General features: G+C 30.5%; 1 protein-coding gene across 1 annotated transcript in view; it reads right to left on the bottom strand.

Annotated features, from left to right (window-relative positions):
* Positions 1-6784: 6784 nt before the first annotated feature.
* Positions 6785-13859, bottom strand: part of LOC132721652 (ras-related protein R-Ras2-like) — a 37322-nt gene continuing 30247 nt past the window's right edge. The window contains exons 4-6 of the mRNA XM_060705981.1: positions 12425-12533; positions 11448-11566; positions 6785-11023 (exon numbers count right to left, since the gene is read on the bottom strand). Coding sequence (XP_060561964.1) covers positions 10951-11023; positions 11448-11566; positions 12425-12533 — 301 coding nt within the window. The 3' untranslated portion in view covers positions 6785-10950. The remainder of the gene's footprint in view (positions 11024-11447; positions 11567-12424; positions 12534-13859) is intronic.

Here is a 13859-nt window from a genome sequence, read left to right as displayed (position 1 = left end):
AAGAACTGTCAATTCTGTACATAAAAAACCCACAAATTTCCAAAAATAAAATTCTTTGATTTTATTTTCTAATTCTTATACAAGTTCATTTAAAACCTGATCATTTGTGTTCAAATTGCAATTTCTTACCATATCCATATAATATTTACAATTCAATTCATTATTTTCATCAGCTGCTCAACTGGTTACTATTAAATCACAAAATTTGGCTCTGCCGTCTTCATTATTGCATGAAATTCATTTCTATTATTTAAATAAATGAAATGTACAAATGATTCTTTTTGGTTATTTTTCCTAAACTTACAAATGCCCTAAAAGTTTTAAATTATTTGCTGACTTGTGTATAAAATCAACACGTTTGAGCAATCTATTAAAAGATTTAATGATTTCACATAATTATTTTCAATTTTACTAATGTAAGTGATGAATGGAGGGGAAGATAATGACTAAATCTGTGAAACCTTTTAGTCTGTAAGCATTCATATCGGTAGGGCATGTCATTAGATGTTGGTCTAGCAATTTTGGTCTTTGTGAATTTAGAAGTGATATATAAAGGAAATTACACTCTAAGATGATGTCATAATTTCTGACTATCAATGACGTTGTCATTATTTCACTATCAATGATGATGTCATAATTTCACTATCAAAAATGATGTCATAATTTCACCATCAATGATGATGTCATAATTTCACTATCAATGATGATGTCATAATTTCACCATCAATGATGATGTCATAATTTCACTATCAATGTTGATGTCATAATTTCACTATCAAAAATGATGTCATAATTTCACCAGAATGGATGATGTCATAACTTCACTATCAATTATGATGTCATAATTTCTGACTATCAATAATGATGTCATTATACTTTCAATTTCTGACTATCAACGATAATGTCTTTTTTTCAACTATCAATGTTGATGTCATTATTTCACTATCAATGATGATGTCATAATTTCACTATAAAATGATATTGTCATAATTTCACTGTAAATGATGATGTCATAATTTCTGACTATCAATGTTGATGTCATAGTTTCTGACTATCAATGATGATGTTATTATTTCACTATCAATGTTGATGTCATAATTTCACTATCAATGATGATGTCATAATTTCACTATTAATGATGATGTCATAATTTCACTGTAAATGATGATGTCATAATTTCTGACTATCAATGACAATGTCATAATTTCTGTATCAATGATGATGTCATTATTTCACTATCAATGATGATGTCATAATTTCACTATTAATGATATTGTCATAATTTCACTGTAAATGATGATGTCATAATTTCTGACTATCAATGACAATGTCATAACTTCACTATCAAAGATTATGTCATAACTTCACTAACAAAGATGATGTCATAATTTCAGTATCAATGATGATGTCATAACTTCACTAACAAAGATGATGTCATAATTTCAGTACCAATGATGATGTCATAACTTCACTAACAAAGATGATGTCATAATTTCAGTACCAATGATGATGTCATAACTTCACTAACAATGATGATGTCATAATTTCAGTACCAATGATGATGTCATAACTTCACTAACAATGATGATGTCATAATTTCAGTATCAATGATGATGTCATAACTTCACTAACAAAGATGATGTCATAATTTCAGTATCAATGATGATGTCATAATGTCACTACAAATGTTATTTATAAAATCAAACATATTGACATTGAAATAACTTTATGCCATGATTTATCATCAATTAACTATAACCATAACACTTTTTATCTTATTATCTAAACTTTAAAGAACCAAACAATTTTGAGGAAAACACCGTGTAATTATTAAGTTACCTAATTATAAACCAATATACTGGGGAATTCCTAACCAATGAAATTCTTTGTGACACTTTATAAACCTCAATCGTAGGCTATGTTTTGACATGGGGTAACTAAATTATACCACATTTTAGGTAGACATCCTTTTTTAACCTTCTGACTACATTTTATCATTTTACTATCACCTTTGTTTCAACTTCTCACACACGTATATTATGTACATATCCTTATTTGTTTTAACATTTTTTTTTAAAAAATCAGCACTTACAAATGTACAAAATATCAAAAAAAGATGGATGCAGTATAGATAGATAATAAGATAAACACTGCACAAAAATGAGTTCCATTTTTTTGGTTTTACCACAAGGACCAAAATTGCTAGATGTTTCACATTTGTTTTCTGTTGGCACACAATGATTTCTTAGTCATTAATACATAGTGGCATTTTTACCTATAATCTCCTTAATTTCTTAAATGGACTTGTACAGCTTTCATTTTTGGAACTGTCCATTATCAACTTTGGGGATATCAAGATGGAAATTAAAAAGTTGACCAAACAACTGTATTGAGCTCGACTATACAAACATACAGGCTGACCTGGCTCTATACTGATGTAAAAGGCCAATCACTTTTGGTTCCAGCAGTGTTAATCTAACATAATTGAGTGGGAAACAAAAGATTCACAAAATAATGTGAATTTTGAATATTGACAAAAAGAATGTATTTTTTTGCTACTTAAAACTTACTATTAATTAAAAGACAGACATTTCAGTTTAGGCCAAATTTAATAGAAAATCCAAAAAAAAAAAAAAAAAAAAAAATAAGAAGAGCAAAGGTTTCTATGTCTATGAAAAATCGCATTGAGCAGTAGTTTACTAAAAATTATGGGAGGGGTAAAAATCAAATTATTGATCATTTAATACTTGTACATTTTGAGTATCCAAATAAAAAAAATACATGTATAAACATAAAAAATATGAGCACATAGAATTATAAATAATTATATAGAATTTAAAGGCATTCGCTACAGTTTTGATATAAACATAAAAGCAGAATTAAAACTGTATAAAAATTTTTTTCTAAACTTTTACATGATTTGAACCAAAAATTAGAAAAATTACTATAAAACTAAGTAGAACTTGTATTTTTTCCGCTTAAAACGATTCTGTTATAACTTTTTGATCATACAAAGTAAATAAAAATTCAACTATTCACTTTTTATTCTGCCTTTATGTCTATATTGAAACTGATGGAGATGCCATTAATGAAGAATTTGTATCAGATTTTAGATATATTTGTAATTTCTTGTGTCTATTTCACAAATGTAATCATATGCACCTGTGAAAAACAATATTTCCTTGATTCCGGCAAAATCAGCATATCGTGTTATACAAACATACATGTATTACACAGGTATCTAAAGTAAAAATAATTTTAAATTTTGCATCAGTTAACAAAATGGTTACAATTGTAAAACTATACCTTTAATGTGCTTTGGTTAAATCTGTTAAACAATATATATATGGAGTCTATGACGAGGATAAAGTAGTAAACATTGTCTTTGAAAGGTATTAATCCTGACAACGCTAGATATCTTAAATGGACTTGCCCATCTTTCAATTTGGACAACACCATTTATCATTTTTAGGGTAAATCTTAAAATATGTACTGACTGAATAGCAAACAGTGCAGACCACGATCAGACATCGTAAATGTGCTGTCTGATCTTGGTCTGCACTGGTCGCATGGGTAGAAGAGTTAACTAAAGTTAAAAGTTAAGTTTGAATCTAGCAATATATTAATAGCACACACTGAGTCATTTGGTTCTTGTTGGCTTAAAATAGTAACTTGATATTTAAATACATTATTTTGTTACTATAAATAAACACACCTCAGCCAAATATATACTAATACAACAAAATACACTAGTACATACTATACAAACATATAATACAGTAGTAATTTTTCCAGCACGAAGCCGCAATAAATAAACTGGTAGATATACGATCATACCATCCCTGGTTATGGTTAAATATCACATAGGGGGAACTAAATAAATAAAGGTCTAAGGTATATGCTGAACAGAAAAATAAATCTAAAAAAATAAACACAAAAATTAAACATACATATGCAAAAAAATAAGTTAAAACAAAATTTGAGTAAGTTAAGCAAGTATTTTGCATTTTTAATATGATTTAAGCAAATGGTAAATGTATTAGGCAGATTTTTTTGTGTCAGAAACAAAATATTTTGTAGGCTAAGGCAATCCTTTCATTATTATCATTTTAATATCATTTACAAAAACTGAAATGAAGGGGAAAAAGTTTTGTGTACAAGAAAGTTAATATCATATAGCATAAAAAAATTATAATCATTTACAATTCAAGTTAAAATATCAACAGAAAAAATAAATATTTTGATGCTTACTGTCTAATTTTCAAAATTTCATTAAATCTACTACATAATGTATTCTAATGGAAAATTTCAACACATAAATGACAAAAAAAGTATTGCTAAAAATATGTATATTTTAGAAAGAAAAAGACTGGTTTACCCTTAATCTCAATAAAATAACAAAATAATAAAATGTTTGCAATATTTTTTTTAGTGGCAATGACTAGTTATTAAATACAACAAGAAAAATGTATGTCAATATATCTAACTGATTTACTTTTCTAAGTTTAATTTCTGATTGTCCAAAAATTTTGAAAATTACCATATTTAACACATAGAACAAATGTTATCTAACTTTAAAGAAACATGTCTAAAGCCTGTTCTAAGAAGCAACTTACTATTTTCCTGACTGAAAAAAATTATAAAAAATACAGTCCTACTTTAACTTTATTTCATAACTTATGCTAAACAATAAAACAATTTATCTATGCCTGTGACAAGAAAAAATGTCATATTTTGGTGACTATGTTATAATAATGGCAAGATTGTAATATACATACATGTATGTTGCAGATATCAACAATTTTAATGCTACAACAGATAACAGAAGACCTAGTTGCCTTCACTTCTGCAAGGAAGTGAAATTTCTGTACATATCAGAGCATAGGTACAGTGCCAATGACCATAGAAAATATTTCAAGATCAATCACAACAAAAGTGACCTGTTCCGTTGGGAATCAAACCCGGGTCACAGTCCAATGCTCTACGTGTTGAGCTATTAGGACGGTACATAAAAAGAACTTGTTTTAAATTCAAGGCTTTATACTAGTGGCATTGGTCAAGTCTTCTTAGCTGCAAGCACTGTAACAGTTAAAACTAACATTAATACTGTCTATTAACTACATGTATTTTGATTGAAAAAAAAAAATACAAATTAAAGACAAGAGGGCCATGATGGCCCTGAGGTCGCTCACCTATATATATAGGCCCCCCCCCACCCCCACCCCCCCCCCCCCACAACGTTGCAGGGCTAATTTTAACCCAAGGGCTTTTATTTGCACAAACTTGGTAGACACCCATAAGAAGATGTTTCATGCTAAACATCTAAGCTCTAGCTCATTGGGCTTTTTAAAAGAAGATTTTTTTAAAGTCTTTACTATACACATATAGTTAAAAACAATGACACCCTTGGGGCGGGGCCAATTTTGACCCCAGGGCTTTTATTTGAACAAACTTGGTAGACACTTATTATAACATGTTTCATGCCAAATATCTTAGCTCTAACTCTTTGGGTTCTTTAAAAGAAGATTTTTTACTATATGCATATAGGGAAAATCAATGACCCCCTGGGGCGGGGCCAATTTTGACCCCAGGGCTTTTATTTGAACAAACTTGGTAGACACCTATTAGAACATGTTTGATGCTCAATATCTTAGCCATAGCTCTTTGAGTTCTTTAAAAGAAGATTTTTTAAGTTTTTACTATATGCATATAGGGAAAATCAATGACCCCCGGGGCAGGGCCAATTTTGACCCCAGGGCTTTTATTTGAACAAACTTGGTAGACACCCATTAGAACATGTTTCATGCGCTAAATATCTTAGCTCTAGCTCTTTGGGTTCTTTAAAAGAAGATTTTTTAAGTTTTTACTATATGCATATAGGGAAAATCAATGACCCCCCGGGGCGGGGCCAATTTTGACCCCAGGGCTTTTATTTGAACAAACTTGGTAGACACTCACTAGAAGATGTTTCATGCCAAATATCTAAGCTCTAGCTCTTATGGTTTTTTAAAAGAAGATATTTAAAGTTTTTTCTTTCGGTTGCCATGGCAACCAGAGTTCTGCATGGAATTAAATTCTTTGAACAATTTTTAAAGGTGACCACCAAAGGAACATTCCTGTGAAGTTTGGATGAAATTGGCTTAGTGGTTTATGAGGAGATGTCATTTAAAGTAAAAGTTTACGGACGGACGACGGACGGACGGACGCCGGACGAAAAGCGATCACAAAAGCTCACCCTGTCACTTTGTGACAGGTGAGCTAAAAAGATAAAACAACAAAACAATACAATATCTGAGGTTATTAATATTGATGTTTCCTAAAATGAGCCGCGTCACGACAAAACCAACATAATGGGTTTGCGACCAGCATGGATCCAGACCAGCCTGCGCATCAGCGCAGTCTGATCAGGATCCATGCTGTTTGCTTACCAACTCTATTACAAGTAGAGAAACTGATAGCGAACAGCATGGATCCTGATCAGACTGCGCGGATGCTCAGGCTGGTCTGGATCCATGCTGGTCGCAAACACACTATGTTGGGTTTGTCGTGACACGGCTCAAATGTACAATGATGAAACTCTTACATAAAAATTCAAATTGAACATTTGACACAGACTCTTCAACTTCCAAAATGAAGTATGGAACAGACATGCAGGTGTAACTATGATTACCAAAAAAAGTCCATATAAAAAGCCAGCCCTTCAAATAATACAATATGATGCTGATGATGTTGTTAATTTTTCAAGCAGACCTCTTGCCAGCAAAAGGAATCTTTCAGTTCTCTCCAAAAATTGATAGCAAAAATACAGGTTATAGCAAACATGAAAGTTTTCCTATGTAAAACCAAACATATCAAATAATCTATGCAAAAATGCAAGTTTTCCACTGTTAAGCAAAAATACAAGTTATCCAATATGATATAAAAAAAAAAATTCTTAAGCAAACTAAAGTTTTCAGGTTATGAAAGATTTATATTCAATACAGACAAAAATGTTATAATCCAATAATTTATCACATAATATTATGATTTCAATATACATGTACAGCATATTTTGTGACCTTTCATATATTTCATTTAAATGAATTTACATGAATGCTGTGTAGACAGACAAATACGCTATGAAATAGGGACATCTCAATACAAATATCTGAATGTCTTTGTATTCTATATACTACCCAATCCACAAGTCTAAAATATATACTGCTACTACTTGTTCACATAAACTTTTTGACATTAAAACATGCCTATATTATCATATATCATACATTTCTGTACATACAGTCAAACCTGTCTTAAAGTCCACCTCAGAAAAAAAAATCACCATGTAAATAAAGACCACTCTTTGACAACCCTTCAGCAATTAGATAGAACAAACTAACCCCCACTGAATAAAGCCCACTTGTCTATTAAAGCCATTTTCATTTTTTTACTTTAGTGACTTATACTCACAGGTTTGACTGTATGTGACATACATAGTTCTCCTTTTGACATGCATCAGTGCAATAAGGCAGTTCCTCATTAACAGTGTGAACGATTCTCTTGTCTCTTATAATTCTTATATAGAATTGCTGTGCACATGTTTTATGATATTGTTTGTAATATACTGTGTGTACATAGATGAGACTTTAATAAAGAAATATAAAATAACAGAATTTTTCTAAAGCAGTCAAAATACACAGAACTCTTTAAGATAATTATATGATAATCTTAAAAAAAAAATTGTTCTAATTTGTAAAGATGTTGTAAAAGGTATATTGTACATACATACATAAATTGTTTTAAACTTGCCAAAAGCACTTAGTATTCCATTAAAATTACCTATTACATGTAAAAATATGAAGAGATTATGAACATGAATATGACCCTTTGTAGAAAATTGAAATCTGTCATATTTTACATAAAAACTTGCAACATGTTGCTCAGGTTGTGAATTTTTCAATATGCTAATCTGAAACTCAGTATTTATTATCCCTTAGTGTGACTGGTTTTTAAATTTGTTGACATACTTAAAAGACTTGCAGCTTTGAAGTCTATCAAGTTTTTTTTAACATGCTGGATTTTTATTTTCAGTATCAGAATAAAATTTAGTACTTACTGATGTGTGTAAATAAAATTAAGTAAATAACATAAGAGGTTCAAGCACATAGTTTTTATGTAAAAGAACAAGCAAAAGAATGTGTCCGGGTTTTCCTACATCATCAATATTATAATTATGGTCATTGAAATTACTTCAGAATTTTTCCATTATGAAAAAAAAACAAAAAAACACACAAATAAAGGGCCAAAAATAACTAAATCGCAAAACTCTCAACAATAAATGCAGGGTTAATTTGTAAAAACTTGGTTGAAATTCTTTAAGCCATGTTTGAAGAGTAGTTTCTTTCAAAAAACATATCCAAAAAACCTATTTAAAGACATAAAATAAAATTAGTTTTACCAGTACAGAATGTAGTATTTTTCAGACTTTCAGTTTTTTTGTAGTTGTTTTCCCCTTTGGGTTCAATATGGAAAAGTTAAGAACGTCAAGTTAAGAAAATCATAATTACACAAAAGTCTTACGTATATTACATGAAAACAATAATTATTACATCATTCCTACTCCTGGGTACCATTTCCTATGACTATGCTCAGATAATGATTTACATACAACAAATAAATAACTATATATACATATATACCTATTCTTCAAACATACATGGTAATCAACAATAAAGCCTATATAATGGAATGATCAAAAGCAAAGCAGGTAAACTCTGCAAATTATACAAGGGAAGTAATTCTGCAAAATATACAAGGGAAGTAATTCTGCAAAATATACAAGGGAAGTAATTCTGCAAAACAAACAAGTGAAGTCATTCTGCAAAATATACAAGGGAAGTAATTCTGCAAAATAAACAAGTGAAGTAATTCTGCAAAAAAACAAAAAGAATTTCCAGCAAGGGAGGAAATTTTGCAAAAATATTAATAACTGATTGGTATGGGCATTCATTTTGTGACATTTTATGAAAATTGCAGTAATCAACTGGATTTACAAAGTAAATTTATCCACACATTTTGTGTTTTGCAAATGATGAAAAGGTGATAATGTTTTTGAGTCCCGTTAATTGTTCTTATATAAGATGTTAAGAAATCAACACAACACACTTGTGACTTGACAGCCTTAAATAACTGGCATTTTTTTTTTAAAATGGACACTCAAGTCGAGATGTGAGGAAAAAAAACTTAAGTGACAATCAATTCACACAAATATCAAGTGTCTCTATTTTTCCAATTCTCATATTTTTTGGCTGGGTCGGCTTGCTAAATCTTACTAATTCATGAAATTAGGTAATTTGGTAAAAATTAATCAAAACTACAATCAAAATTGTGAATTTTTAACAAAATTAAATAATACCAATTTGGGGAAAAATAAAATTTTCCCATAATTGGGAACCAGTCCTTTTACTGCAACTGTCTAATGAAAGGGAAAAGCAACACTATTATGATAAAATACATCTTAAAAATGATAAGGCATTAAATATTTGTTTTATTTTAGGGTACAAATTTGAAATATCCTTCACTACAACAAGAAAGCACCAAAAATTGTATTAATCATATCATGCTTAGCAATAAAACAATTTTATTTTTTTTGACTCCCAAAAGTGAAGTACTTTCACAACGACAAAATGCATGGGCTTAAACCTTTATAACCAAACATTTATTCTGTTTGTTCATTAAATCAGGTATTAAAAAGTTCAAACCATTTGCTGGACTTACTTAAATTAAACTAAAATTCATATTCAAAAAATTCATTCCAGGCCTTTCAGTGGGTGAATCAGATCCTAAACATCAGCAAAATTATATATAAAAATTTAAACATAAAAATAAATGTTAAATTTTAATGTCATTATTACTATAAACAATAAATCGATACAAATTTTCATTTTCTTTCATTCCACCCAAAATAATCAACCAATTAAGATATTGCTTTAAGCAGATATTAATACTTATGTCAAAACTTAAAATTCAATGATGTACACAATATATAAAGCCTATACTATATTCTCGGTTTACAATTTTAGAAATCTAATCAATTTTCTATAAATATGCTTTAATGCAGTTAGCTCCCTTGCCACACAGTAACAGATATAGCAAAATGTCAGGCAGCATGGTACTTTGTGCTTTCTTTTGTTGTTGTTCAAGTTTTGATTCTTGGCAATGACTATACTTTGGTGTTAACTCTTTCTTGAGGTATGTTCTGTTCCATCACATCATTATTTACTTCAATGGTTCTGTATTTATTGAGATATTCTGAATTCTTTCACTACATCCCATAATAGTTGAGATAACCTTTATCATACTACTTCACATGGTTCTGTATTAGTAGAGATATATTTCATTAAATTACTTCACATGGTTTTGTATTGGTTGAAATATGATATAGTTACATCACATGATTCTGAACTTCATGTAGTTACTTTCCGTAGTACTGTATTATAAATCAAATTCTGTATCATTTTCCTTCACAAGGTCCTATACCGGTTGAGATATTCTACATCTATTTACTTCACATGGCTCTGTATTAGTTGAATACACTGTATCTTGTTACTTCACATGTTTCTGGTTAAACAAGTTAATGTTAACTTCCCATATTTTATATGTTACCTTTCACATATCCAATACACATATATGACAACATCAATAAATGATTTTTGGTCACAATTGCTTTAGGACGTGTAATTCTAGGCTCTGGATTATCATTATCTACTTCACATATATTTATTATTAACTAATTCTAGAGACACATACAAAAACATATGTCTATTCCGCATATTTATGTCAGGAATACACGACATATATGCTAAACTTGCATTAAACACATATGCCAGAATATATTGTGTAATGGTCTCCTATGTGTATACATACTGGCACTTCAAAGGCAGAACACGTAAATTATAATAATACACAATGTCATAAAATTGTACATCTTGGTTTCGATTTATGCTTCGCTTTAGGGGGTGGTCTTTCATTTAATTCAAATATTCTGAAAAAAAAGAAAGAAATAAAGTCAAGATCATATTTCACACCTAACACCCGAAATATCTTTAATGGAATCGTCAATCCTGCACAGTGGACAAAATCATTCATTGTTTAAATTGCAAAAAAAATGTATTAACTGAATAGTGAACAGTGCAGACCATGATCAGACAACAAAGAAATGCCAGTTGATCTGGGTCTGCACTGGTCACATCGGTAAAGTATGTATCTGGCTTCTGGCTAGGGGTTATGTAAATATCAAAATAATTATACTAGGAGATTGCTACATTGTAACAAGAGCCATTCTCAGTGATTCCCCTATTGGCAACTTTGTCAGCATATTTATACCACTTTGTACTTTTCACTCATTGAAGAACAATGGTTTTCGATTCAAAGGCTTAAATTGGTGATTATCTTATTGCTATGGGTACCTGACTTTTCTCACAAGGTCATAAAATGCTTGGTCTACATTCATACGTATTTTGGCACTAGCTTCTATATATGTAATTTTTAGTTGTCTCGCTAACTCTTGACCTTCCTCTGGTGAGATCTGAAATACAGAACAAAGTGTACAATTTTTGGTCAACCTGCCGTATCAAATGCAATTTGGTGTGTCATGTTTATTCGTTTAAACGGGTATGTTTAAACGTTTATCATTTTTGCTAAATGCAACTGTGGGGTGTAAATCTCACTATAACATTATAACACTCATGTTTGTTAAATTGATTTTCATTGGGCAATTGTAATGTTTATATAATCTACATACACAGCTGCTACTACCTTTATATTTCTATATTAATCGAAGATAAGAGAAATAAGTTTGTGGCAGTTTATATGGTCATCATGTATAAATGGTTGTTTGCAATATAACTATTTATATTTGGCCATATAATCTGTCAAAATCTTTATTACTAAATTAACTACCCTAATAATGCAATAGAAACAAGTGCACTATTCGATATAAATTTTCTGTGTGTGATAAAATTTCTGTCATATAACGGCTAAAAGCCAATTAAAAAAACCTTTGTTATTATCGTACATTCAAATTAAATGAATATGGTGAATTGTCTCCATAGTTTTGGTTTATACAGTATTTGTTTTAGCTCGATTGTGTAGGAAGCTTGAAGCATATAGGCACAATCTCGAATCCATTCCTGGAACCAACCAGCACTGAGCAATGAGTGTTTCTTGCTCAAGGAAACAACTACCCGCCCCCAACGGGTTTGAACCCACATGGATAGTGATCCTCAGATTAATAGTCTAATGTTGTTAACCACCCGGTCATGTCACCATAGTTTTAAAGCATGACTCCAACAGTTTCATGCTAATTCTTATGGAAAAATAGGGGAGTGTTCTTAAAAGAACAATTCAATTCAAGCCATTTAGACCAGCCCAACATTTTTCTTACCTGTCTTTGATGTTCAAGGTCACATTTATTGCCGACTAGAATCATTGGAAATTCATCCCTGTCTTTTACACGTAAAATCTGTTTATGGAACTTGTAAATCTCATCGAAACTGGAAAACAAAACAAACCAGACACATTTAATTTAATGAAGAGAGAGACATGAATTCACACAATTCGGACCTCTAACTACATTTCCTTATTTTGCTAAAAAAAAAACAATCAATGTCAAGGACATATTGTTACAACGTACAATGTAACACTTCAGTTTGATTTGTGAAGAAAGAACCACAATGACCCCCTGAACAGAACTGTTTTTAGCCAATAATAACTCTGTGCATTTAGTTTCATACATACGTATATGTAGTAACTATATTTAAAGCATTCCTTTTAAAGTAGTCATCAGAAATCAAAGGCAAAGAAATTAGGACTGAGGTGCAAGTGGTTAATGGTCAGTGACTGTTAACCCATGACCAAACCCTATCCCTAGTACTACTATATCAAAATTTAAAACCTCACCACCAACAAATCATCGGCACTTAACTAAAGGTCAAATATGTTATATTTAAATAAATTGTTTCATATTATTGTCAAATCAAAAGAATAGTGGTTGGAAATGAAATTTGCAGACGATAAAATACATAAACAATATTAGGAAACCCCTCTTTACCTCTACATTATCTACCGGACCACTCTGTATATTAGAATTAGTAAAGAGGATGATTTGTTTCCTGATCTTCTATTTTTAGAAACGAATGTCACTGGCGTGTCAATTATAGCTCTCCGTATGCTGTTTTGAAGAAGGGTTAACTGTAATGTGATGTACTTTTCCAAGATAAAGTTAATGAAATACTTAGATTGAAACAGCACAGAATTGTTTTTCCAAGAGAAAATAAAACCTGAAGGCTGCTTTTAAGCGGTTAGTCTATAGCCAACAGTTTAGAGCCTGGTCAGACTGCTTAGATGTTCAGACTGGCCTGGCTGACTATACTATTAAAGTGTTAGCAAATTAAAGGCACTCTGCTGAGATCAAAAAGCCTAAATATAAAATTTAAATTTCTTTAATAGATCAACTCTGGGTGACTTAAAACAGAAAGATATTCAAATGAAAAATAAGAAATAATTAATCTCAAAAATCTGAAAATTGTATTTTTGTGCTAAATTACTAAAGCATGATGTGAGTGAAAAGCGTTATAACACTTTTACAATTTTGGGTCATTTTTCATATTTAAAATTGTTATTCTTGAATGAGACAAGTTAAAAGTCTAGACCTATATCAAATGGAACTTTAATCTTGAAAAAATTATTTCCAGTTCCGCCATGTCAAAACTAGAACTCCGCGAGTCGGATGTGTCGCCTTGTGAACAATGTAGTTTAGGGGAAATGGCCAGGACAAAAATGAAATATGAAAAATAACAAAGGGCAATAACTAAAAAAAT

Source organism: Ruditapes philippinarum, unplaced genomic scaffold (assembly GCF_026571515.1).
Source record: "Ruditapes philippinarum isolate M1 unplaced genomic scaffold, ASM2657151v2 ctg2443_1_1_1_1, whole genome shotgun sequence".
In the NCBI taxonomy this organism is placed as follows: domain Eukaryota; kingdom Metazoa; phylum Mollusca; class Bivalvia; order Venerida; family Veneridae; genus Ruditapes; species Ruditapes philippinarum.
The sequence above is the reverse complement of the archived record's forward strand: the minus strand, read 5'-3'. Positions and strand labels throughout refer to the sequence as shown.